At 38.8% G+C, this 26,552-nt stretch overlaps 1 protein-coding gene across 1 annotated transcript in view; it reads right to left on the bottom strand.

Annotated features, from left to right (window-relative positions):
• The window catches only part of LOC128839212 (zinc-regulated GTPase metalloprotein activator 1C-like), a 47,139-nt gene that overhangs the window by 8,030 nt on the left and 12,557 nt on the right, over window positions 1-26,552 (bottom strand). The window contains 5 exon segments of the mRNA XM_054031998.1: window positions 6,209-6,260; window positions 11,259-11,315; window positions 18,320-18,364; window positions 21,683-21,769; window positions 23,127-23,173. Coding sequence (XP_053887973.1) covers window positions 6,209-6,260; window positions 11,259-11,315; window positions 18,320-18,364; window positions 21,683-21,769; window positions 23,127-23,173 — 288 coding nt within the window.

Raw genomic sequence — 26,552 nt, forward strand, 5'->3', positions numbered from 1 at the left:
CGTGTCAATGATGTTACCTTATTACTAGCTACACTTCTGTTGTCACTTTGATCCTCGTTGATTTCATGTTTGTTCAATAGTAGGTATCTTTTTTTCTTCTTATTGGTTCCGCTTTTTAACCACTGGTCCATTTTTGTCACAAAACAGTTATTGTCATTTTAACTAACATTATTTTCAGTAAGCTTAGCTATGGAGCGGTTTGAAGCCTCCGAAAATACACATATATACAAATACACAGAGTTCAGTTTAGTGGTCTCAGGATTCCCTCAACACCTATACATGTCACTTTATCTGTATTTCTGTTTCCCCTAAATGGGGCTATTACTTTCTGAGGTTTGCGAGTCTTGAAATGCAAGAGTACTTCTAAATGCTCATAAGGGGGTTTAGTCCTGAATGTGCAAGTATTGGTACTACCGGAATGCCCCTGCCAGCATGACCTCCCATACATTGTGCATATGACTTCACAGTGTGTGGAGAACGCCATTTTGTTCTCACAATGGCATCCTCCGTGCAGCAAAAGTGCTGGAATGCTGTTTCAGTGAGTTCTGGCCCAGGTTCAAGGGATGGACCCCCACATAACCCATGGTGGACCCCACTTTGGGAACCACTGAGTTAAAGTATCAATGTTCCACTATTTCTCATTTTAATATTTTGAGTTTAGTTTCCAGGTTTAAGACAACTGGGTTTTCTATAATGAGGTGTTGTCAAAACATGACTAACTTTGCTGATCTCCCTTTTTAAAATTTAGGCCCAATATAACCTTTTTGCAGAACTACCAGAGTCCACAAATTTCTCTCTCTCTCTCTCACACTCACACACACACACACACTAACTAACATATTCGCAACAAGCACTTTCTGTTTAACTTGCAAAAACAACTATTCCTCTAGTTCATCATAGTGTCTTAATAACAGCCAATGGAACAGTGCACCCATCAGCTATTTCAACTATGTGATATAACCTCTTTGGTTCTGCTAACAGGCTGCCTCCATTTCACACAGCAATTGCCTTTATGCCTCCCCTACATCATGCCGCTACTCTAATTTTCAGAACTTCTGGGGAAATGCTAAAGTTCACCAGTGAAAGTCATGATCTGACCAACCTTCCATGGTTTCATGGAACATGGCTTCCTCTGTGGTGAGCTATGGAAAATGAGACAGAAAAACTGCTTCAATAACAGAGGCAAGAGCTCTGCAAGTGTCCCCACTCCCTCTTAATACAATACACCGAATAACCCAAAAAGATGGTCTAATTAGACTCTCAGAACAAATGTGTAACAAGATGACCTGTTACAGACACAGGAAAAAGAATGGGTAACAATAATTCAATACAGAACATAATCAAAATATTTTGAAATCTGTGGTGAGCAGAAGAGGATAGCAATAGTTTTATTAGAAAGATTTCTAGACTCTTGAAGTGATCATAAATAAGGAAGCTGCCTTTCATCAGGAGAGTGCCTTTCTGAACCCCCAACAGTCAAAAGGGCCGCCACAGCCACCTAGCATGAAAACCCCCATCCCTGCAGCCAGCTCTCATCCCATGGTTGCTTCCCCCTTCTCCTTTTAAATACATTTTCATGAAGTCCAAGTTGGGCCTTACCCTCTCCACCTGCTGGGATTGTGGCCTCAGGTGAGGGAGGTGGCATGGAGTTTGTTTATGTGAGCCTTCCCTCATGCCCTGACATACAGGTACCGAGCACGAAGCAAGTATTTTTTGCCTTTTATGCACTACCCTACATTTCAATCAGCCCAGGCTGCGAGATTTTCAGACAACAGAGATCTGAATAAGGCTCTTTTTATTAACCTGAAACATTTCTAAAACACTTTCTTAAACCATTTATACAAGTTGTTTATTTATTGTATTTCACTCAGCTTGGAGAGCAAAACTGAATACTGGTTTTAGCTTCCAATAATCCATTTCACCCTCTGGTTCTCCAGCACTAGCACAATGCTGTTCTGTTGAAGTCTGCAACACTTCTGGGATATGTTTATATCAAAGATTTTCATTATATTAAAAAAAATCATAAAAACTGTTGTATATTACAGGTTTTAGAAAGTTCCTTTCCCTCACCTCATCTAGCAGTGGTTGCCATTAAAGCACTGACTGCCAACAGTTACTAAAAAGACCAGTTAACTTTATGCTTAGGTTTAGGAAACGTGGTAATTGTAGTATCTTTTGGCAAATTATAACTTAATATAATTCAATTAACTTGACAGTGCCCCTTTAAAATGTGGCTGTCACCCATATTACTGATTATATTAGTTCACGGTTTTTTGTTTTTATTTGAAGGTTACTTTAAAAAAATCCTGGATAGTTTTGAATTGCTCACTGAAGACAAATTTGAGAAAGCATTCTCATTCAGTGTCTAATGAAGCATTCGTATGTTAAAATCACAACTTCCACCACAATGTATTTACCTTCTCCCCCACCACCTTCACCAGTGCTTTCATTGTTCATTTACATTGCATATTTGAGTTCTAAATAAAGTGTCAAACTACATATGGAGGAAGTTCCACTCTCCCCCTTTTAAGCAGCAAAACAAAATGTGTGCTCTTGAAATGAAAAGAGCAATTTAGACTAGGGCAACAAGGGGTCTTGTAAGTTCCAAACAGAGAAAGAAGATGCCACAATTATAATGCTCTCACACAGAAACAAATCTACTCACTATTTAAATAAAAGAACGTTTTAAATACAGTGATCCCTATATGGGCAGCAGTATCTTACAAGAAACAGATAAAAATGGTCCAAGGGTGAATATTAAAGCAAAAATCTATTTAGAATCAGAGCATAAATTTTGAAATGCATTTATGAACTAATCCAAAAAAAGAAAAAAATAAGCAAGACATTTTATATAAGTGTCAGTGTCCTTAATCCTGTCAGAAAAATATTTTGTGCCTCACTAAACCAGAGGACACCAGAGTCAATATTTTTGAATAAATATATCCTTAGTACACATAATGTGATTTTGTTCCCTGGGTTTCAAGTAAATTGAATTTTGTAATCCACTGGTATTTTGTAACCCTGGTTACTCATACTGGTGGCATACCAGTATATTCATGTGATATGTTTTAATGAAGAAGCATCTGGTTTATGTCTTCCCCACCCCATTAAATGTTGTAAACAGCACAGTGGAAACAAGAACTTATTAGAACTACAATTCACAAATAATGTTTACACAGATTAATAGTTTTTCTTTTAAAAACGCTAAAAATATGCTACGTATATTTTAGATGGTTACGATCCTCCAATTTTCCACATTTACCAGCATTAACAAATTGGACTGTAAAGCTTTCATATGAAAACAGGCAGCTAAATACTACCTTTCCCCATACGATATTTCATTAATGAACAGCATTTTATAACATTTGTGCTACACTTGTAGGTGAAAGGGATAGGGTGTACGGAAGAATTTGGGGGAAGATAAGTAGTAAATATTGAGAGGGGAGTATTACTTATGACGAGGGAATTTTAATGCCTATAGTGAAGTTATTTTTTTAAACAAAGCTTTCAATAAGGTTTTTATATCAGACAATGAGTAGTAGAGTCACGGAGCAGGAAGTAAATGGCAGGCTAGAGAGAAAACTAGTTTAGAAACAGGAGGCAGAGGGGAATTAGAGATGGGAACTTCATGTTGGAAAATGGTTGAAGGTGGGGTCCATAAGCATTACAGCAGAACCCCCTTTATCCAATCTAACTGGGACAGGGGCCAGACAAGATGATCAAAAATTCAGACAATTTGGAGAATGGGAAAGTACGAGGCTGCAGCTCCATTTAGCGGCCAAAGGAGAGATCCTCCACTTCTGGACCTGTGTGCACTTTGCAATTAGTCTAAGGACGAAGGACCAATTTTATCAGCTTAATACAGGGGTGGGCAAACTACGACCTGTGGATCAGATCTGGCCTGCAAGCCTTTTAAGCTGTCCCATGAACTCCAGCTGGGGCGGGGGCCGCACCATACGGTTTGGCCCTGCTCTAGCCAGTCAAGGGTCGCTCCATGCATAGGAGCCAGAGAAGGGACATGCCATTGCTTCTGGGAGCCGCTTGAGATAAGCGCCACTCAGAGCCTGCACCTCTGAGCCTCTCCTCACACCCCAACACCCTGCCCCAGCCCTGATCCCCTCCTGCCCTCCGAACCCCTCGGTCCCAGCCCAGAGCACCCTCCTACACCCCAGACTCCTCATCCCCAGCCCCACCCCAGAGCCTGCACCCCCAACCAGAGCCCTCCCCCCCGCACCCCAACCCCAATTTTGTGAGCATTTATGGCCCGCCATACAATTTCTATTCCCTGATGTGGTCCTCAGCCCAAAAAGTTTGCCCACCCCGGCTTAATAGGTGTTCTTCTGCCAATATGAAATGAAAGCAGCCCTCTAGAAGAGTCTGCTGCCTCTGCTTCCTTATGCAACAAGCAGAGGATGTGCAAATTAGGAGTTCTGGACTAGTTTTTCTATACATTTTAGTGGCTAATTTTGAGCACAGGCTCAAGGGTTATGCTTAGCTCAGAACCCGATTATATTTTATATGATCTTACTTGGAGGAGTCCATGATATCCACAAGACTCTCTGGGGGACATGTCCACATACCCAATAAACAAAAAATTCTCAGCTTTCACTCTTCTCTGTGACTTCCATTGTCTTTTCCCTGTCTTTCTCACACTGCAAGCTACTTTTGCCCTGTATATCACCAAGCACATTGTCAGTGCTTAACAAGCAATACAATCAACATTAAACATAGGTTGATTTCTGTAGCAGTGATAAACTGGGCTTTTCCTCTGTACCCTCCAATTTGATTTTTAGTTTAGGAATGTTTAAGGAAGAAAACAACGTTATATTTTCCATTAATCAAGTAAAAGAAAAATCTAAGACAGTGTTTCTCAAACTGGGGGTCGGAACCCCTCAGGGGGTCTCAAGGATATTACATGGGGGGTTGCAAGCTGTCAGCCTCCACCCCAAACCCCGATTTGCCTCCAGCATTTATAATGGCATTAAATATATAAAACAGTGTTTTTAATTTATAAGGGGGGGAGGGGAGGGTCACAATTAGAAGCTTGCTATGTGAAAGGGGTCACCAGTAGAAAAGTTTGAGAACCACTGATCTAAGAGGTAATAATGAACCACTTCCTATTGTTAAATATGCAGCAATGACAATTCTAACTGTGTATTAGACAGAGGGTCAAATTCTGCCCTGACTTACACCCCAAAAAGTAAAGTCTTCATCTTACAAACTCTATGTGCTTAATTTTACTAATGTGAATAGTCCATTATGCACATGCTTAGGGCTGGTCCCCACTTAGTCCGGACTTCGGACTAAAGTACGCAAATTCAGCTACGTTAATAACGTAGCTGAATTCGAAGTACCTTAGTCCGAACTTACCGCGGTCCAGACGTGGCCAGAAGTCTCCCCCCGTCGACGCCGCGTACTCCTCTCGGCGAGCTGGAGTACCGGCGCCGACTGTGAGCACTTCCGGGATCGATCCGGGATCGATTTATCGCGTCTTAACCAGACGCGATCAATCGATCCCAGAACATCGATGGCGTGCCGCCGGACCAGCCGGTAAGTGAAGACTAGGCCTTAGTTTTACTACCATGAGCAATCCTATTAACTTCAATGGAACTACTCATAATAGTTAAATAATCACGTACATAAGTGTTGGCAGGATGAAGACCTAAATTAGGGCAGATTCTAGTCCAGAGTTATAGACCCACAATTATACTGTTTTTCCTTGTAAAACAAATTGCAAGCATCTATGTAAGAAAATTTACACATATTGGGTTACTATGTCAGTTGGCTTTAACCAAGATTCTAAATGTATACATGCATAACTTGGTGTCCAACTACCCAACTTATACACCCAAATACTGTTTGGGTGCACAAAATATGCATGTGAAAAATAATTACCACAAACCTAGAGCCCAGTCCTGCAAATGAGTAATTTTATTCACGAGAGTCATTAATTTCAATGAGGCTACTCATATGAGTAAAGTTATTTACATGATTGTTTGCAAGCCACTTTTGAAAATATGGCCCACTGTATATATTTAGTTCCAATATAATAAAACACAGCAATGTATGTATTCAAATGATTCCTTAATACATTGTCACTTAGTTAATACCCACTATAGACCATTTGATTAGAATGCAATGCCTAACATGCAGCAATTACTCCAATGGATTTTGTTAGAAGGTTTAATGTAGCAGGTTTAGTAATTACCTTATCTAGGTGTGGGTGTGTAGTCTGCACATGCTGCAGCTTTTTCTGCAAACTGAAAACAAGTAAACTTGAACCTTGCATTCTCTTAGAGTACCAGAGTCAAATACTTAGCTCCTTTGTGTTACTAACGTATCAAAAGGACTAAAAGGAATATATAAACATAAATGAAGCATTATCTAGTACAGATTGAATTTTACACTAACAAGTAGGACGAAACAGTAAAAATTGTACTTAAAATATTTTCACTTAGTTTTACTTTGAGATACATATGCAATTCTAAAGTAATGTGCATCTATAAAACTTATCTCAAAGTTTGTTTTGATCACCTATACAGATACATAAACCCATACACACATTTTATATTTTAGAATACATAGCAGCAGGCATGGAAATTACTGTAATTACAACACACTGAACAGATGTGATGAGAGTCATGTGAGAATCAGGGAGACTAGAGAAGAAAAGGTAGCAGTAATCTACGCAAAAGATGGCTAGAGTATGGTCAAGCATGCTGGAGCAGCAACATTGAATGAAAGACAATTTTTTGAGATATGGCACAGAAAAATCCAGGAAAAAAAAAAAAAAAAAAAGTAACAGTTTAGCCATCACCATTCTGACTGAGAATTGGATCAGTGATCACTAATACAGATCATGTAAACAATGATTTGATGATATATACAGAATTTTTAATAGGCAAAAAAGACTTCCTCCATCAAGTGCCTTCTTTATACATCTTGGCTTTCCTAAATCTTATTTTAAGAAAAATATTGCCTATATTCACCTCTACCCCGATATAACGCCGTCCTCGGGAGCCAAAAAAATCTTACCACGTTATATCGAACTTACTTTGATCCGCCAGAGTGCGCAGCCCTCCCATCCCCCCACCGGAACACTGCTTTACCGCGTTATATCCGAATTCATGTTACATCGGGTCACGTTATATGGGGCAGAGGTGTATTTATATCTACCTGCACTTTCAGAATGCTTCACGTTTGATCAGATGCAAGGGGTGGAAGGAAATTGTAAAAGGCACTGCTCTGTGATGCTGTGAGACAGCATGCAGATAAACATTTTCCAGCAGATTATGTCTTCAACAATTGTAGCATATATTCACCTACAGGGAGGCCAAAGACTTCAAAACAAAACATCTGCAAGGTTTTTAAGAACAGTGAGGGGTAAATAGGTGAGAGAGAGTTTAAAAGAGGGGAGGGGGAAAGTTTGTGTGTAGACAAGCTGTTGGAGTGAATTAGTCACCCCAGGGATCATGATAAGGAGGGTGTCAAGTTTAATCCTTCCCAGCTGGTTAATCTTTGAAGGATTTTCTCTGTTTTGCAACTATACAATACATCTAATGTAAAAGGAGGAATCAAGTACCAATATTTTAATTTTACTTGTTTGTTTATAGCTATGAAATGATGTTTGGCAGTGATTAATGTCGTTTCCATAACCCGAACACAGTAAATGGAAAGGACCTTTTCATTACTTGAGTGACATTTGCTACTGTAAACAAAAACAAAAGGGACAAAGACTAAAAAAGGGATTCATTCTTAAAATAAATCAAAGCATTAAACTACTATACAAGTTAAATTTATGCTCAAATGGCAAAATACATGGAGAGTTTACATATCTTAGTTCTAACATATGCACACACAGCTAGCAAAAATACAGTTGTTGCAAATAATAATAATGGTTTTGAAATAAGTGTTCACTTTAATACTCTAAAAATACAACAAATCAACTCTCAGCCAACTTTTGCGTCAAAACGAAGGGCAAACTGAGTCACCCGAACAGTATTACTAAGAACACAAGGCAAAAAAATCAATGTAGTCCTTTCCCTACTTTAAATCATGTTTTTAAAGTTATTAGGGCATGGGGCAGGAGAAAGGACCTGAAGCATTTACTAAAACAAGATATACTATGTGCCAGCTCCCTTCCAGCTCTGCTAATGAAATTAATTCCTAACATGAGACACCTCTGTTACTTTAGTCCCAGTCCTTTCAAACACAAATCATCAAATTGTATGTTTTGTGGTGCAGGATAATCCAATAAGGATTAACGTGAGGCCACAATATAAAATTTTACTACGGCCTAAGACGCTACATTTGAACCTACGTCTCCAAGAGAGATGGGTCAGAACAACCCCAAATTTTGGGGGGAGTTCAAAATTTGAATTGGACTTTTGTGGCTCAGACTCCTTTCTAACCTAACAGAGAAAAGGCTTATGCAGTAATTTACTGTGCTTAGAGCCCTCAATGGTCTCTCACTTTAGATTTAAGTTTACCTGTAAAGTCTATTCTCACTTTATTATAAATTATTTAAAGGAGAAGTGCTGAACGGGGCAAAAAAGGTATAAGAAAACTATGTTAAATAAATAAAATATTTTTACACATCTTGCACTTTTGCTTTTCTTGTGTCATTTTTTGATCTTCATCCATATTGTGTATCACAGGGGAAAGAGGTACACCTGTATTACTTGTCAACTCAGTGTACGAAAATAAAAACAAATGCTGATCACTCAGATGCATTTCCAAATAACGTGGCTTGTTAGAATTGTGATTTAAATGTCACAATTTTAATTGTAGAAGAAGTATTCAAAACGAAGTACAGTATGATTTTACCACAAAGCCTTAGTTCAGGTTCAGGCTTATATCAGTAGTTTGAGTACACATTTTACTTTTCAAGAACGCTAGAGTAAAAAGAAACAACAACAAAAACCCACACTTTCAAACATTAGAAACTCAGGAAATTCAGAATTAACGTCCCAAATAAAGTAATCCATGCTCCCTCAACTCTGTCCCTATACAAATGTCAGTTTACCATCACCTTACTTTGCATGTAGCTCACCTAAAATGCACAACACAGAAACTGGTTCTATAGTTTCATGCATGTGTCTCCAATATTAAGTGTGGTAATTTGTCACAGTACACTTTTGTTCTTTGTGTGCAAGTGCTCTAATGTGTCTTATTATAGATTGTGTGCTTTACAAAAAAACCAAAACAAATGTAAGAACACAGAGAAAGCTGTAACGCAGCGTAACTCAATGGGCTCAATTCTGAGCCCAGCTGTGAAACTTCAAAGAGTAAATGGGTATAAGGATCTACACCCTGCATGGAAGGAGAGCAGCTGCCAGTGGGCTGCTATTCCTCCCTTCCATGCAGGTGCAAGGAATGGACTGAATCCTGGCTTCCACCACCACAACATGCTGGCCAGCTGATCAGGGGTGGGGTGAGAGTAAGCTGTGTCAAGAAAAGGACTGTTGCAGTTTTACTTCCTCAATGGAGCAAGTGGGTCGCAGGATCTTAATCATAACTCAGTATCGCAGCTTGATCCCTGCCTTGTCCTGGGGCAGCACAGGTATATGCTGTCTCTTACTTGGGCTGGGCTACACTGCAAGATGCCAACTTGACCTTATATGATTATGATTAAGGCTATGTTTTTTTTCCCCCCCCAGACATCGCAGAAGTCACGGAATCCATGACTTCAGACCTGGCCGCTGGGAGCTGCAGGGTCCCATCGCCTCCCGAAGCAGCAGGGAGCTGTGAGGTACCCCTGCCGCCTGAGGTAGCAGCCCCTAAGCTAGTGGTCTCTAAGCTATCAGCTGCCATGGGGAGCGGGAGTACCCTGCAGCTCCCAGCTGCAGGGGCATAGGGGGACCCCGGCTGCCCCCCTGCTGCCACCATGCGGGGGGGACTTCTACAACCCCTGACCTGCCCCATGGTGGCAGGGGGACTCCTGCAGCGCCCCACTGTGGTGGTTGCAGGGGGTTTCCCGCAGCTCCCTGCTGCGGGGGGAGGGTGGGAGAGCAGGCAAGGGGATCCTGCAGCTTCCCTCCGTCGCTGGTGACAGGATGGGGACCCTGGAGCTCTCAGACCCCACAGGTGGTGGGGCCCCAGAACCCCCAACTACCCCACAGCTGCCCAGTCCCTACCCATTTTATCATGGATATTTTTAGTAAAAAAGTCAGGGACAGGTCACGGGCTTCCCTGAATTTTTCTTTATTGTCTGTGACCTGTGACTTTTTCTAAAAATATCCATGACAAAATCTTAGCCTTAATTATGATTCAGACAATCTAGTTAATTAAGACAATCTAGCAAGCACTGATAAAATGAAACTTTATTTTATGGATAGATAAGGTAATATAGTCTGATTTTCTGTAGGCATTATTATGTGGGGGTAGAGTTAAGGTAGTTTGAGAGCCTTATTTGAGAAGTACTTGTGGCACCTTAGAGACTAACAAATTTATCTTGAGCATAAGTTTTTGTGGGCTAAAACCCACTTCATCGGATGCATGCAGTGGAAAATACAGTAGGAAAATACATATATATACACACACATGGAGAACATGAAAAAATGGGTGTTGCCATACTAACTATAACGAGAGCAATCAATTATGGTGGGCTATTATCAGCAGGAGAAAAAAAACTTTTGTAGTGATAATCAGGATGGCCCATTTCCAACAGTTGACAAGAAGGTGTGAGTAACAGTAGGGGGGGAAAATTAGCATGGGGAAATATTTTTACTTTGTGTAATGACCCATCCACTCCCAGTCTTTATTCAAGCCTAATTTAATTGTGTCAAATTGCAGAATTGGAATTAATTTGCAAACTGCTCATTGGAAGTTTTTTTGTTGGAGTATTGCGACTCTGAGGTCTGTAATTGAGTGACCACGGAGGTTGAAGTGTTCTCCGACTGGTTTTTGAATGTTCTAATTCTTGACGTCTGATTTGTGTCACTACGCAAAAGAATAAATGGATACAAATCAGACGTCAAGAATTAGAACATTGGGTTCTGTAGATGACAACTTTTGGGTTCTCTAAATATAACATCTCCTTGTTCAATTCACTTCAAATGTTTTTTTAAAAAAATGTACCTCACTCCTAGGTTATTAATGTGAAGATCAACTAAGAATTTTAGACAAGAGGCCAAAATTCGGTTTATAACGGAAACTTAGTTGCAACCTTAAAGTGATAGCGTCTATTTAGTGCAACCATTTCTTATGATTTCCTGTGTAATCAACTGCTAAAATAAAGATTTTAAGTTCTACTGTACCTTATCCCAGATAAGCTGTCAAAAGCATGCAGGTCTAAAACTTCACAGAGATCAACTCTAGGAGGGGAAAAAACAAAAAACAAAACATAAAAACACAGTCTTCATACTTTTCTCAACTTAAATATTTTATAGTAGTAAACAATAATGCAAAAAGTTCAACTACAACACAGCTTGTGATGTTTGACAAACACAAAGCTATTTGAATGACTTCATTCACCAGATGTAAAGGTATTAAGATAATTGTCTCTTAAAGCAGGCTATTGCTATGATTCTTTTGTTGCATTTTAAAAAAAAAAAATAGTATTTAATCATGTAATTAAAGACTTATCATAATATAAATGAACAAGGGGCCTGACTTGACTTTGCAACCATAACATGCTTTTCATATACTTTTTGCATATTATTGCCCAGATTTTTTAAAAACAAAACACAATCTGCATCACGTGGAAACATACTCCCACATGGGTCAGCTGCTGGGCTGGAACCTTTAGATCTTCTATGTGCTCCAGTCACTAAAGGGAGATGAGGCAAATATTTTAACAATGAGTTTCAAAGCTGTTTGCTGACAGCAGAGGAATGCTGAAATTCAGGAATCCTCAGTTCCATTCCAGGTTCTCAGGGGAGTTTATCTAGGGTTTCAAACCCTTCAGCCTTTATTTTCCTCCACCCCCAAGCTTGACAGACCCCTTCTGCCTCAGACTCCTCCTCCAGCCTGTTCTTACCCCAATCCATTTCCCCTCCACCCCTCAACTCCATGTCCCAGGTCCTCAGGTCTTAGTTCCTGTGTCCAGCACATCAAGCCATGATGTGGAGCCAGAAGGAACAATTGTAGGGAAAGTCCTACTCAGACTGCAGCTATGGCCTAGAGCATACTCACTAGAATTGGAATCTGAAGAATTTAGTTGCCAAACTAACAAATCTGTCCTGAGCATGTGAAAACAGATTTTCAGAGGTTCATAACTTGGCCAAATTTGGGTGGAATTTCATGAGGACAGCAAAAGGCACACCCTGAAGCCAAGGCAACTCCTCTTCCAAACTTGAAGTCCTGGCTTGAAAGTGTGGTGCTAGAGCTTCTCAACAACACAGCTGCAAAAGCGGTTTGTTTGTTTTGTTTTTTGTTCGGTAAAAATAGGGGCAAATCAATGTATTATCCCTAACTTCATTCTGAGAAATAGCTGAACAATTTTTGCAGAAATTTTTGATTTCTGCTCCCCCTGCCCCCCAAATTCAGCCAGACACCCAGCATGGAAAATTTCAGCCCAAATAGTTAAAGTCTGGCAAAGTAACAACAACTGAATACAGGGTCTTATAACAGACAGTGTTGGACAACCTTAACTATAAAAGTGTTTCTACCTAGGTCTTCTCTCTCTCTCTCACACACACACACACACACACACACACACACACACACACACACCCCTTTTCAGAAAAGTACAATATACATTCCAGTTCAGGTGTCACTGCTAGGACAAATGGTTGGCTTTACAGACCTGGTTATTTTGTTATTGAAAATAGGAAAGCAAGGATATGGTTAAAAGGAAAAATCCACAGGCCTCTGGGTCTTGGCCAATTATTATTATTAAACATGCACCCACTAACAAGTATACAAAGCTGTTTCTAGGGTGAAAGATTTTTAACGTACAATGCATAGCATACATAAACTTCTTCTTTAGTTTATGACCAGCTGTGTCTGAATTGTCTTTTCTCAGTAGTATTCCATAAAACTCATACAAAGGTCACAGAAACACTCAGGCAGATTGTAAATGCTCCTTCCTCTTGCATAATATTGATTGACAATGGACAGAAAAAAATCTTATTTAAAGGATGTGCGCTCTCAAATACCATGTTAATAAGCTAATTTTACTGTTAATCTAACTGCGTAATTATTTCAAGTTTTGGACAGACAGTGCAAGATAGAGAAACAGTGTCAATCTCTGAAGAGTATTTAACTAGGAACATAGGAGTTGTCATACGGGATCACGCCTGAAGTCAGTGTAGTCCAGTATCCCATGTGATCAGCACCAGAAGGTGTAAGAACCCTGCAGTAAGACGTGGGATAATTTGCCTCTGACACAGTCTCCTTCTAACCCTTTATAGTTAGATACTGACTTCAGCCCTGAAGCATAAGGTTTTATATCCCTTCCAAAATTGTTAGTATTAACTATAACTCCTCTGGATTTTGCTGTTATCCATACAAATGTCCAATTTTTTTAAATCTTGCTAATTTCTTGGCATCAACAACTTCTAATGACGTCCTGTGGCTATGAGTTCCACAGACCAATTATACCTTGTGTGCAAAAGTTTCATCAGTTTTAAATTTGCCATCTTTTAATTTCATTCAACATCTCCTTTTTCTTGTGTTAGAAGACAAAGATGACAGAAGCTCCTGATCTACCACTACTATAAATACTTTTATCGTGTCCCCTCTTATTTGTCTCCTTTCTAAGACAAGCAATCTTAACATTTTCAATATAATTTCATGAGTTTTTCCAGGTCCTAATCATTCCTGTGGCCCTTCTCTGAACCTCCTCTAATTCAGCATTCGATTAAACTGAGGAAGACTGAAATATAGCTACACTTCCCTCTCCTAAAAAGCTATTTAGCGGGCAATATGATCCATGTAATGTTTTCAAGATTATATATTACGTTTACTTCTTCATAAAGGAATTTGAAGTTGAAAGATGTTGCAATAGTGCCAGCAGAGCATCTCCTCTGCCACTATGCAACAAAGGGCTGATTGCTTTCTACTGCTTTTCCTTCTTATACCCTGCATACAGGGTATATGCATGGAATTTAGGATTTGTCCTGTTGTATGAATGTCATGATAAGTATGACCAGATCAGCACAAACACAGACACCCAGACTTTAGTATTGTCCAGCTAATATGCCAAGTTTATCATCATCGTTAAATCATGTACAAACAATGAGGATAGTCTCCCCCCTCCCCCCGAACTGGACTTGGAGTCACCATTGTATTCTTATAGACATTTTCCTCTACACAGCCAATTGTTTCAATAAGAATCACATATGCCAACACACACACCATTACCAGGGTTACTGTCTCTAGATTCACGGTACTAGCAATAGTTAATGGAATCTATAGTTTTGGTGCAGAAGTCTACAAAATATTGCAGAAACTTTAAAACCAAAGCTGCATAAGAACAAAGGAGCTACTGTTAAGGGCCAGATTTACAAAAGCACTCAGCATCCATAAAAGGGGATGATTTTCAGAGAGACTCAGCTCCCATTTAGACAAGTAAATGAAGTGATTTTCAAGAGTGCTCAGCATCCAGCAACTTCCCCTGTTGCCAATGGTAGCTGGTGGATACAGAAGAGTTTTGAAAATCTAGCCCTAAATGTTAAAAAGCCCACTGAAGTTATTAACTATTTTTTGTTATAAAGAGACACATGCTGATTTAACAAAAATTATTTAGTTAAGATCACCAGAAAAAGCAATAAATGAGCAATGGGAAACTCTCCATAATAACTGAGTTTATGATTAAGGGCCCTCTGTAGCACTGTTTATTCTTGTTCCAAGTATTCTTCAGCAGAATTGAAAAGTTAATAAGAAAGGAGTGTGAAGTTGTAGAAGCTTCTTAAACACATTTCACCTTCCTACTTGAACAAAGAAACAAAAACAATATGAGGGTAATCCGTATAAACTAACATGACAGTCCCGGCAGAGAAGACTTTTCATAGTGCAACTGTTTAGCAGCAGGACAGAAAACTTCCAGCAAGGAACAGCTTGCAAGCAGAATTTCAAATAAGTGAAATCAATGGACATGTTAACAAGATTAACATTATTGGAAATGTAAAGCATCCAAACACTGACCATCAGATAAACTCAGACACACTACTATCTGAAAATTTAATAAAATTCCACGGTGCTATCAAAAAAAATAAGCCTTTCTACCTATGTTCCTATATTGGCACCGACCAGAGTCTTATCTAAGCACCTCCCATGAGTAAGAATGTCAATAACCTCTCTTCCCCTTCCCTCTTAGTAAGAAGCAAGCTTCGGGGGTTTTGTGTGTGTTTGTGTTTTGGTTTTAATAATTACTGAACAAAAGAGAAGACTGTTGGTGCAAGCAAGGGTACTATCGTGGGAGAGTGTGGGAAAAGGTGTATGTTTAGTATTTAGTTCTGAATGCTGGGAGGTTAGTCATTCTTATTTCATCTGGCAATCTTGGGCCAGCTCCTGTCTGCTACACCCACAATTCGCCCCCTATTGAGCAACAGTTTCTTTGTTCCACTGACAAAAGTCATCGCCCAAGGTAAAAAAAAAAAAAAACGAACAACTCTATGCAGGGCTCTGAAAAACAGTACAATGATGTTGAACTGGGCTCTGTGTTCAATAGGAAGCCAGTGCAGAGTGGGATGATGTATTGCAAGGAACCTATGCTGCTGAGCAGGCAGGCTGCTGCAGCCTGAACTAGCCCTTTTAAGGCGTAGAACTTCATTCGTAGATACAGAGAATTTCAGTAGTTGAGCTTAGGTCTGCCTATGGCCAGCTATTAGTCTGGCAGGATCAGGTGAAATCTTTTGGATGCCCGCAGATGAAAGTGCGTATTTTTTGCCACTATTGGGTGTCCAAATGTAATGCAGAATGAAAGAGGATCCCAGAGCTTCAGACCAATAAAATGAGAGATGTCTTTAATAGATGAGGTAGTTATGGAGATTTCTTCAAAGCATTTTCTTCTTCTCACCAGCATCATCTCGATTTTGTCTGGGTTCAGCTTCAGCCAGTGCCTCTTCATAGAAGCACTGATCTCAGCTAGGCAAATTATAGCATCCTTTACATTAAAAGGATGTACAGCTGAGTGTGATCTCTCCACTGCTGGCATGTTGGCCTGTGCTGTCTCACTAGCTCTCCCAACTATTTCATATAGATAACAACAGAATGAAGGAGAGACAGACTTGTGGGACTAACCAAGTGAGTCATGGAGATGCAGGAATAGTTGCCAATAAGGACCCCTTTGGTTCATTCTGAGAGGAATGACCTAAGCCATTTCAGGGCATTTCTATCTACCCCTATGCTACCTGTGAAGGAAGGACAGTAGAGTTTGGTGGTCAACTGTATCAAATGTCAGATGTCCAGCCATACTTCCTGTTGATGGGCACAATATAGTTATGCACCAGAGCAATAAGTGCTTTCTCTGTCCCATATGCTTAGGTATAACATTTCAAAATTTGCCCAGCTCATTTTCAAAGTACATAACAGAAGGCAACAGTTGATTTCAACAGCAATTGTTAATAGTTCAAATACAGTAGTTTCAAAATCCTAATTTAATAAGAGTAGAATGATTATTTCAACACTACTTGTAATAAAAATGAAATGCTACATTGCATGCATCTCTACATCACGTCTACACGGCAGCTGAGAAGTGATTCCCAATGCAAGCAGACAGACTCACGTTAACTCGGTTTGAGCTAGCATCCTACAAATAGCAGTGTGGACATTTTGGCACTGATGGCAGCTCGGGCTAGCTGCCTGAGCCCAAGCCCCGCTGAGACCCTGGGTCTGAGTTTCGGTGGCTAGCTTGAGCCGCTACCAGTGCTGCAACACCCACATTGCCCTTTTTTAGGAGCTCAAGGAATACTGTAGTGTAAATAATGCCCTTCAATGGGCACACACCTTCTGATGAAAACTATACTAGTGCATAATATTGCTATAAACAAAGGAAACAATAATGAGAAGTTAAATTCAACCGCACAAATACCTATATGCCAGTGTTAGTAGGGAAAACACTTGGAGTAGAAAACCACAGGCATCTGTGCTCAATCTATTTCGACCTGTATTGAAATGTAGAGTCCCCATCTGCATTTTTTAATATTTATTGTTAACTGCATTTGAAAGGTTTATGACTAGTTTCTAGCCTTATTCCAGCACTTCAATGTGTGGTACACCTCTACCCCAATATAACGCGACCGGATAGAACACAACATTTGGCGGATCAAAGCAAGTTCGATATAACGCAGTTTCACCTATAACGCGGTAAGATTTTTTGGCTGCCGAGGACAGCGTTATATTGAGGTAGAGGTGTACTTGTACTTCATATACAAGTTACTAAACCCTAAATGGCATGTTTCAAGAGCGTGCTTTTGTCACAACTTCACTCAGTCCATTCGATTAATCCATAATTGAATCAGAATAGACACTTTCTACTGAGAGCTTCATGTGAGGTGGGAGAGACAGTCTTTTGTTAAAAAAATACAACCTTTTCATTTAATAAGGAATTCAAACCAGAGTGCCTATCAAAAATAAGAAAGAATAAAGCCACTTACTTCTTGTATTGTGACTATTTTTGACATATCTTTCAAAACAATTTTGCAGGCACAATTTATTTCTAGGTCCCACTAAATCAAACCTGGAACAGGCATAAAGAGCTTTACACAATACATGTGATTAGAGTTTAACATTGGCCTGTTAGGCCTTCTCAGTGATGTGTCACATGACAACTGGAACCACATCACTGAAAAGCTATGTAAATAACCTAGAGATTTCTACATATAAGCCTCAATTACAGCAAGATTGCCAACTGCTGCAATGTATCAGAGCCATCTTGGCTGTGTCTACCCTAGCACTTTTCCAACCAGTGATGCTCCTCCAATGGCACTGCTAGTGGAGACAGACAGTCTCAATAACTGAAAGCCACTGTCAGGTCAAATTTAGCCCAAAATTTAATTAAGTTTTTGTAAAATCTAAACCCAATACAAGTATAATAAGGATTTTATTTTTTTAGCATTCCAATGTTGACTAAAAACTCTTAATTTTCTTTGAATATATGCATTTAAACCTTACGAAGTCTGGAACTGACTAACTGGAAACTGATAGTATATTTTCAATTTCTAAGCTGAAAAAATGTAAAGAGAAAGCAAACAGCATAAGACTTTTTTAAAAAAAGGGGTTAGTTTTAATCTAAAGCACTGATAGTAAAATAGGCAAGGAGTTATTTAAATAGTTTTCCTTTAAAATGAATAGAACTAAAAAATATACAGCAATTTGTCACAACAAAAATAGGAAGTGGCAGCAAGTGATACCGCCCAACACTAAATATTACCTTGATCTTTGAGTTTCTAAAATTTTGACAAGTCCATTTATTGACCTGAAAAAGGGTGGAGAAAAAAGGAGAAATTAGATGCGACTAAAATTCCATAATGTAGTGAACTAAGCAGGGAAATGAGAACCAGGAACTCCTGAGTAATAATCCAACTCTGTTATTAAATTGTTGTACAACCCCATAGCAATCACCATTTTTATTTCTCTCTCAGCTTGCCAGGAGATTCACTATCCATGACAGAGGACTACTGTTACAGAGGACAGATTTTATTCAAGCAAAATTTCCCCCTTAGTACATGTTGCTGGGCCTAAACATTTTTACTTTTATTTAGGACATTTTGTTAGTTAAAGCGGTGAAATGGGAAAAGACTTTTTCAAACTCCGTTTTTGGTGTGTGTTTTTTTGTTCCTCTCACAGGATGTGGGGGTATTGTGCTGGCAGCAGAAGATATTTTTGCCTACACCTCTAACCACTAATCTTGTCCAGGTTACTTGCTCATTTACTCACAAATGATAATTACTCCTTGCCTCCCCAGATATCTATTAATTACACTGGTCTACAATTTTTGAGAAGTCATCTGCTTCAGAGATAAAATGTGCTATTTATTATGTATTTTGATGTGCTGAATTCAAATATGACAATTAAAACAACTGATTGGCTACTGTTTCTAAGATATTTAAGCTTTTACATTTTATGTCTATGTATATTGTGTAGATAGTAGAGTTTTAATCATAAATTGTAAACCTAGGTTTTTTCATGTGTTTATGGTTGCTTTACATGATAATATTTCACCTGTCCTGTTTATGTAACACTTTAAAAATCAGCAAAAGGGTTATATAAATAAAATTGATTATGAAACAAAAGGCAAAAAACTATTCTGTACATAGTTTAGTCCTATTCAGTGTCTACTCGGCGCTTCTTGGCTTGTCTCTTGTATTCATTAAATGGAGCATCTCTTGTCACTGTCCAGCAATAGTCTGCAAGCATTGATGGGCTCCATTTGCCCTGATAGCGTTTCTCCATTGTTGCAATGTCTTGGTGAAATCGCTCGCCGTGCTTGTCGCTCACTGCTCCGCAGTTCGGTGGAAAAAAATCTAGATGAGAGTGCAAAAAATGTATCTTTAGTGACATGTTGCAACCAAGGCTTTTGTATGCCTTGAGGAGGTTTTCCACCAACAACCTGTAGCTGTCTGCCTTGTTGTTTCCGAGAAAATTTATTGTCACTAACTGGAAGGCTTTCCATGCCGTCTTTTTCTTGCCACGCAGTGCATGGTCAGAAGTTCACGAATCTGAGGACCAACAAAGACACCTTCCTTTATCTTAGCTTCACTTAACCTTGGAAATTTTCCACGGAGGTACTTGAAAGCTGCTTGTGTTTTGTCAATGGCCTTGACAAAGTTCTTCATCAGACCCAGCTTGATGTGTAAGGGTGGTAACAAAATCTTCCTTGATTCAACAAGTGGTGGATGCTGAACACTTTTCCTCCCAGGCTCCAATGACTGTCGGAGTGGCCAATCTTGCTTGATGTAGTGGGAATCTCTTGCACGACTATCCCATTCGCAGAGAAAACAGCAGTACTTTGTGTATCCAGTCTGCAGACCAAGCAAGAGAGCAACAACCTTCAAATCGCCACAAAGCTGCCACTGATATTGGTCATAGTTTATGCACCTCAAAAGTTGTTTCATGTTGTCATAGGTTTCCTTCATATAGACTGCATGACCAACTGGAATTGATGGCAAAACATTGCCATTATGCAGTAAAACAGCTTTAAGACTCGTCTTCGATGAATCAATAAACTGTCCCCACTCATCTGGATCGTGAATGATGTTGAGGGCTGCCATCACACCACTGATGTTGTTGCAGGCTACATGATCACCTTCCATGAAGAAGAATGGGACAAGATCCTTTTGATGGTCACGGAACATGGAAACCCTAACATCACCTGCCAGGAGATTCCACTGCTATAGTCTGGAGCCCAACAGCTCTGTCTTACTCTTGGGTAGTTCCAAATCCCTGACAAGGTCATTCAGTTCACCTTGTGTTATGAGCTGTGGTTCAGAGGAGGAGGATGGGAGAAAATGTGGGTCCTGTGACATTGATGGTTCAGGACCAGAAGTTTCATCCTCTTCTGACTCAAGTGAGAATGATTCTGGTGCATCAGGAACCGGCAGTCCTTCTCCATGGGGTACTGGGCGTATAGCTGATGGAATGTTTGGATAATGCACGGTCCACTTTTTCTTCTTTGACACACCTTTCCCAACTGGAGGCACATGCAGAAGTAACAATTGCTGGTATGATCTGTTGGCTCTCTTCAAACCATTGGCACTGCAAAAGGCATAGATTTCCTTTTCCTGTTCAACCACTGGCGAAGATTTGTTGCACAAGTGTTGCAGTTTGCGTGGGGCCCACCTATTGTCCTGATCTCCAATTTTGCTGCCAAAATAAAGATGATAGGCTTTCTTAACCATAGTGGTTATACTGCGCTTTTGTGATGCAAAAGTCACTTCACCACAAACATAGCAGAAGTTATCTGCACTGTTCACACAAGTACGAGGCATCTCTGCTCACTTTAGCTAAACAGAAATGTGTCCCTTTGCAAAATCAAACAATGACAAATAAGAGAGCATGACACTGTATGATTTCTAGAGCTGATATAGGGCGATTTGTTCAGCAGAGTGATGTAAGCTTCATTATGATTGCATCATCCAGGACTTCTAGGAATAACATGATGCAATTCATATCATGTATGACGCAATACCAGCTTCAGATTGCATCATTCATTGTTTTGCCTCAAAAGCAAGTACTGTCCAAACCCAGTCATAGATTTATTCATAGATCCAGTCAAAGATGTATTTTAGTCATTTCTGGTTTAAATTGAGATCCCTTCCCTTTATAACTCACTTATCCTCCACCATTCCCAAGTCAAGGGTTGTATATACTGACTCAATAGCATATCTTGAAAACTAGAACCAATCAACAATTTTAAGCATCATTTTCATTCTCAGTGACCCCGAATTAGTAAAGTTTGACTACATTTATTTCAGAAGCATTTTGGTTGTAGAGCAGTGTTATTTGTAAAGGTATCTTTAGAAATATTTAAGTATTTATAAAAAAATCTGAAGTCTGAAAAGTTAAAAAGGGGTTATACAGTTACTAGATAAGAATGGTGCACAGCAATCACCACATGCAAAATACCAAGATTTGTGGAAGTACGTTAATTGTATTGGAACACTATTTAATCTTTCTCTCTCCTGTGAGCAAATAATTGTGTCATGGTAATCATGCAATTGCCAATCCCTGTGCCAGTCATAAGAAGCAGAAGTCTATATATAAATAAAAACTGTTCATACTATCAGTTTCATACCTGACAGCTGTTCTTATTTTATTCAGTTCTTCTTGTGAAATCAAATCTGTTTTATTGATGATTATTAGATCAGCTAGTGCAACCTGCCTACACAGGAAGACAAAATAAAAGAAGACTAAAATGTATACATTCATTTTCCACAATGCAAAGTTACCACACTTCCCATGCCCTCAAAAACAAGGGTGTATCATGACCAAAGCAAGAAAGTCTGTATTGAATTAGGAGACCAATCAATATATCAGTCGGACCACGTAACACTTTCTGATGTACTGCATTGTTGACAGGGTCAGGGAGTGTTCTGCTACTAAAAACATTTCTTGCAACTTCTTTGTAAAATTATTGCATTAAAACAATTTATTTTAAATTACAGAGTTAAGGACAAAGCTTTTTTCATTAACACTGTACTCGTAAATTCTGTATGTATCTTACTCTTCAAAAACTATGAATGCACTAGCATTTTTCTTCCAAATTTCCTACTGATGATATCACTAACAAAGTCACATCATCAGCATTTTAATAACCATGTTGATTGACTGTGCAAAGCAGGTCAAGATCAGATAGTGATTAAAATACCAGTGGCCTGTCTACACTAGTGGTCCCAACTGTTACCACCACTACTGGAGCTGCACTGGTATGTTACAAGAAAAAAGCAACAGCAGATGAGGCTATGTAAAACAATGCTCACTCCAGTGTAGAGGATTAAACTGAGATCTTTTAGGTCCCTAGTACTTTGGGATAGGCAATCTATGAACCACTTAGTCCCTCTTACAGTCTGAATTCAAGATATTAAGCAACACTAAAAAATTCTAAAGCTGTTATTAAAGTAAACCTCTTTATTTCTTTACTTTTCAGTTTACTTTGGGCATCTGACAAAATGTTGTACATAGCCTATTTAACAATATAGGCAGTTCCCCCTGCCATTCATACGGAACTTTTTTTTAAAAAAAGATAGGATTGTAAAATCCAGATGCTGGAAGGGGGACTAAAGTGCAGGTGCAGCACCTGAAACTACTTTTGGGGAGGTGGGGGGGCGGTGGAGGGAGAAGAGGGAAGGAAGGTTGTTTGGGTTTTTTAAACAAACTGACTAGATCTTAAGCTGTATGCAGTGTTTTTGTAGCCATGTTGGTCCCAAAATATTAGAGAGACAAGGTGGGTGAGGTATATCTTTCACTGAACCAACTTCCATTGGTGAGAGACACAAGCTTTTGAGCTTACACAGAGCTCTTCTTCAAGATCTGGGAAACACTCTGTGTAAGCTCGAAAGCTTGTGTCTCTCACCACCAGAAGCTAGCCCAATAAAAGATATTGCCTCACTCACCTTGTCCCTAGATCTTAAGTCAACAGTGAACAAATGCACTGGGATGACTTTCACTTCCTATGAACTTTTACACACTGAAGTTGCTAACTTTTACCAATTTTATATTAATAGTTTTTATACCGATACCTAGTTGCTTCATTGATAAGGCCATCAGGTTTTTCCTCTGTCAAATGCTGAACAAAGATTAAAAACAATTATTACATCAAGAGTATTCATATAACAAATATCCATGTAAACATGCATCAAAATCAAGGTAAAAATCAGTATTAGATACATTATTCAAGAAATTAAGGGGGATAATATCTAGAGAATTAGTATGCCTCGACTCATCTTTATTATTTATATAAACAAAGTGATGGTAAAAAACAGACATCCACTCTTTCCTTAAGTTCAAATCTGTTTCTTTACCAGCATTTTTCTTTTGTTTATTATCGTAGGATTACTGTAGAATGCTGAGCTGTTGACAGTTTTTGTTTAAATGTTTAGGTTTATTGTGAGGTAAAAAAGCATTAGAATCCATGTTGTGCATTAGCTTACACAGAAAAATTAGGTATTTTAAGATCAAAAGCTAAATAAAAAGAGTAATAATGTATATTTCAACAAATAGTAAGTTAGTTATCGAGGTAACTGCAAGATGCCTAAGGTTTATTAAACTAGTCTGGGGGAAATCAGGCCTTAGCATCTACCACTTTGCTTTTTTGTTTTAATTAAATTTTGCTTATCAGGTGACAAGTTATATCTTTAACTTTTGCCCCAGGTCTGCATGGGTAGGTCACCATCACCCAGTAAGCCTGTCATAATTTCTGTTTCAAAGGATTGGGATGCACAAGAATTCATGTCTGATGAGCCTGTGATAGTTCCACAGGATTGTGATTATCCCATTATCTGTGCTCTCAGCTGATCCAACAATCAATTATACTATTTTAAAATTGATTTGGTTTTAAAAAACTGCTGATTTAAGGTGGAAATAAATTCCATGGCATGCACATCAATTTTAAAAGAAATAGGAAACTACTCTTTCAAATAGATTGGTTAGACATCTAACATGACTTGGTCCTAAAAAAATCCCATTGCATAATGTCAGTCTATGTTTTCCCCTAGCTTTTTAAGTCAAAACTGTTTTCTAACTGAATTGTTTAAACAGGTTGTGCAATAACAGGAGGACTAGAATGAAACCTCTCTTCTGACCTTCTCTCTGTAACTCGCTGCTCATTGATTCTATTGCATTAAATGCTGTCAGATTTGTAGCTCTGAAAAGAACAATGTCAGTGGCCTGAGTGTCAGGTCCTGAGAGTAGAGAACTGTCATTTCAAGTTGTCCAATCGTTTGCCCATGATTAAAAAATGAATATTTCAGATTGCTGGGTGACAATCCCATTAGAGTGATAGCCCATGATATCAATTACCACTTCAGTTTCAATTTGGCTGGCTGGCCACAGGGTACTATTTCTTAGCTCTTCTTGTGATGGGTTGGGTCTGTGAAGCATGACACCCTTAAATTGCTGCCTATTATCCCAGTGTCATTACTTGTATTGCCTTCAGAATTCTTTGAATCACAAGTAGCTGCTGAGGTCAGGCTTTGCAACCAAAAGAAATGGACAAGTTAGCAAATTCTTTATACAAAGCAAAAGTTATTTATCTAGCGTATGACTGAGAAAATTTAAAGTTTCTATTATCCTGACAGTATGTCAGTTTTGCACCGGTTTATTGATTTAAATAATGTAAGAAGTTTCTTCAGGCTAGCACAGATGTTAAACATTTACTATGTATTATTTCAAAACTTCTTACTGTTAGCACTGTACTCAACAAATGTAAGAACATCCACTAAACCCAGAAATTAAACAATTATAGTATTCAGGGATCTACATGACTCTGCTCTGTACAATGAAATTAGTTTTGCTTCAATATAAAGGAAAACCAAAAATCAGCATTTTGCAAGTAATGAAACGTCCAACATAATGGATTGAAAACAAGTGTGGGAATCAAAAGATACTAATCCTTGCTCTGCCACTTCTTGTATGGCCTTGGGCAAATCACAATCTGTCTCAGTTTCTTCTTTAGTAAAAAAAAAGACTAAAACTTATCTCATAGCGATGTTATAAAGATGAATTGGCTGGTGTGCGTAAAGGCTTTTGAAGATGTATAACATTTATAGTGCTTTAAATTATTCTATTTGGATAATAAAACACTTTTGCAATGCAAAGCAATGCAATCTAAAGAAAGTGTCCTGAACACTGTGCCTTACTGAAACAGAATGTGATGACCAAGCGCTTCTGGTCATCTAGAATTCTCTATTAGAATTATCAGAGAGATTATAAACTTCCACTCTGGGTACCTCTAACTCCCTTGCGTAAATTTATCTAACGTTTGGAATGTTTAAAACAAGTTTCCAACTTCCCTCCTTATGATGCCTCACTATTCTTGAAGCTATCCAGAAAATAGAACTAATGACAAATAGCGTGCTTTAATTAATCCTTTACAGATAGTGTTAAAAGTTTAAGTACTCTAGCTATTTTGCCAATTCTTTGCTATTTTATTTTGATTCCACTGTTCTATATTTCTCCCTCACCAACTGTATTTTGAAAGCACTGAAAAAAACTTCCCCAGAATTTTGTAAACTTTACTGCTAGTACATTTTATCATCGTTTTTTCCATTGTTTTACCTCAATGTTTCATATTTGTCTCCCTCACACATGCTTTGTCCACATTAGATCCTTTCTAACCAGATTTTGGAATATTAATAAAAACACTCAAAGGTCACAAAAATGTAGACCTAACACCCTAAGGAGCATAGAGCAAACAAGGATATCAATGAAAGAATTCTCTCTTAATATTTTTATTTCTCTTTAAACACCATCCTTCAGTTTACCTAGAACATTAAGTATGCTTAAAAACAGAGAAAGTATCTAGATGTTAAAATTAGGGAAACAAACATTTTCATAGTGTAGATCACATTTTAATTGCACCTGGTTTCATTTATAATTGTAGGCCACCTCTCCTTTCACTCAGTCTCACAATATCCCTGTGACAATTACGCTAATTGACTAAAATTAGAAACATGTATTTTTAGCTCTCTTTATCCAAAAAGTTTTAGCCTTTTTGAAATTAGTCACAGTACCTACTGTTCTCATTTCAGTTCTCTTTCCTATCTCCTCTGGTCCTCTCTCCCGCCACGTACATGTTTGCCTGCCACCTGGTCCTCTCCTCCTCCACTTTCTTGCTGTATGGTCCTCCATTAAGCTGAATATATGTCTGGTGTCCTGGCTCTCTTCACCTTTGTACATACTGCCTTGCTCCCTTCTTCCTATTCCCCTAGATACTCTTTTTCTAATAGCAGTTCTAATCCCACTGATGACTGCCTATTCCAGTCCCAGAGATCAGCTCCGCTTTCCTTTAAAAGTAGCACTAATTGTTGGTTGGGACCAAAGAGGGAATCTTCATCTTTCCAGCCAATTTTACAGTCATCTAAGCTCCTGTTTGCAATGAAGAGCCTAGGTATCTGTATAAATTGCTAGAGACTAAGAGGAACAAGTACCACCTGACCTAACAGTTC

Source organism: Malaclemys terrapin, chromosome 6 (assembly GCF_027887155.1).
Source record: "Malaclemys terrapin pileata isolate rMalTer1 chromosome 6, rMalTer1.hap1, whole genome shotgun sequence".
In the NCBI taxonomy this organism is placed as follows: domain Eukaryota; kingdom Metazoa; phylum Chordata; order Testudines; family Emydidae; genus Malaclemys; species Malaclemys terrapin.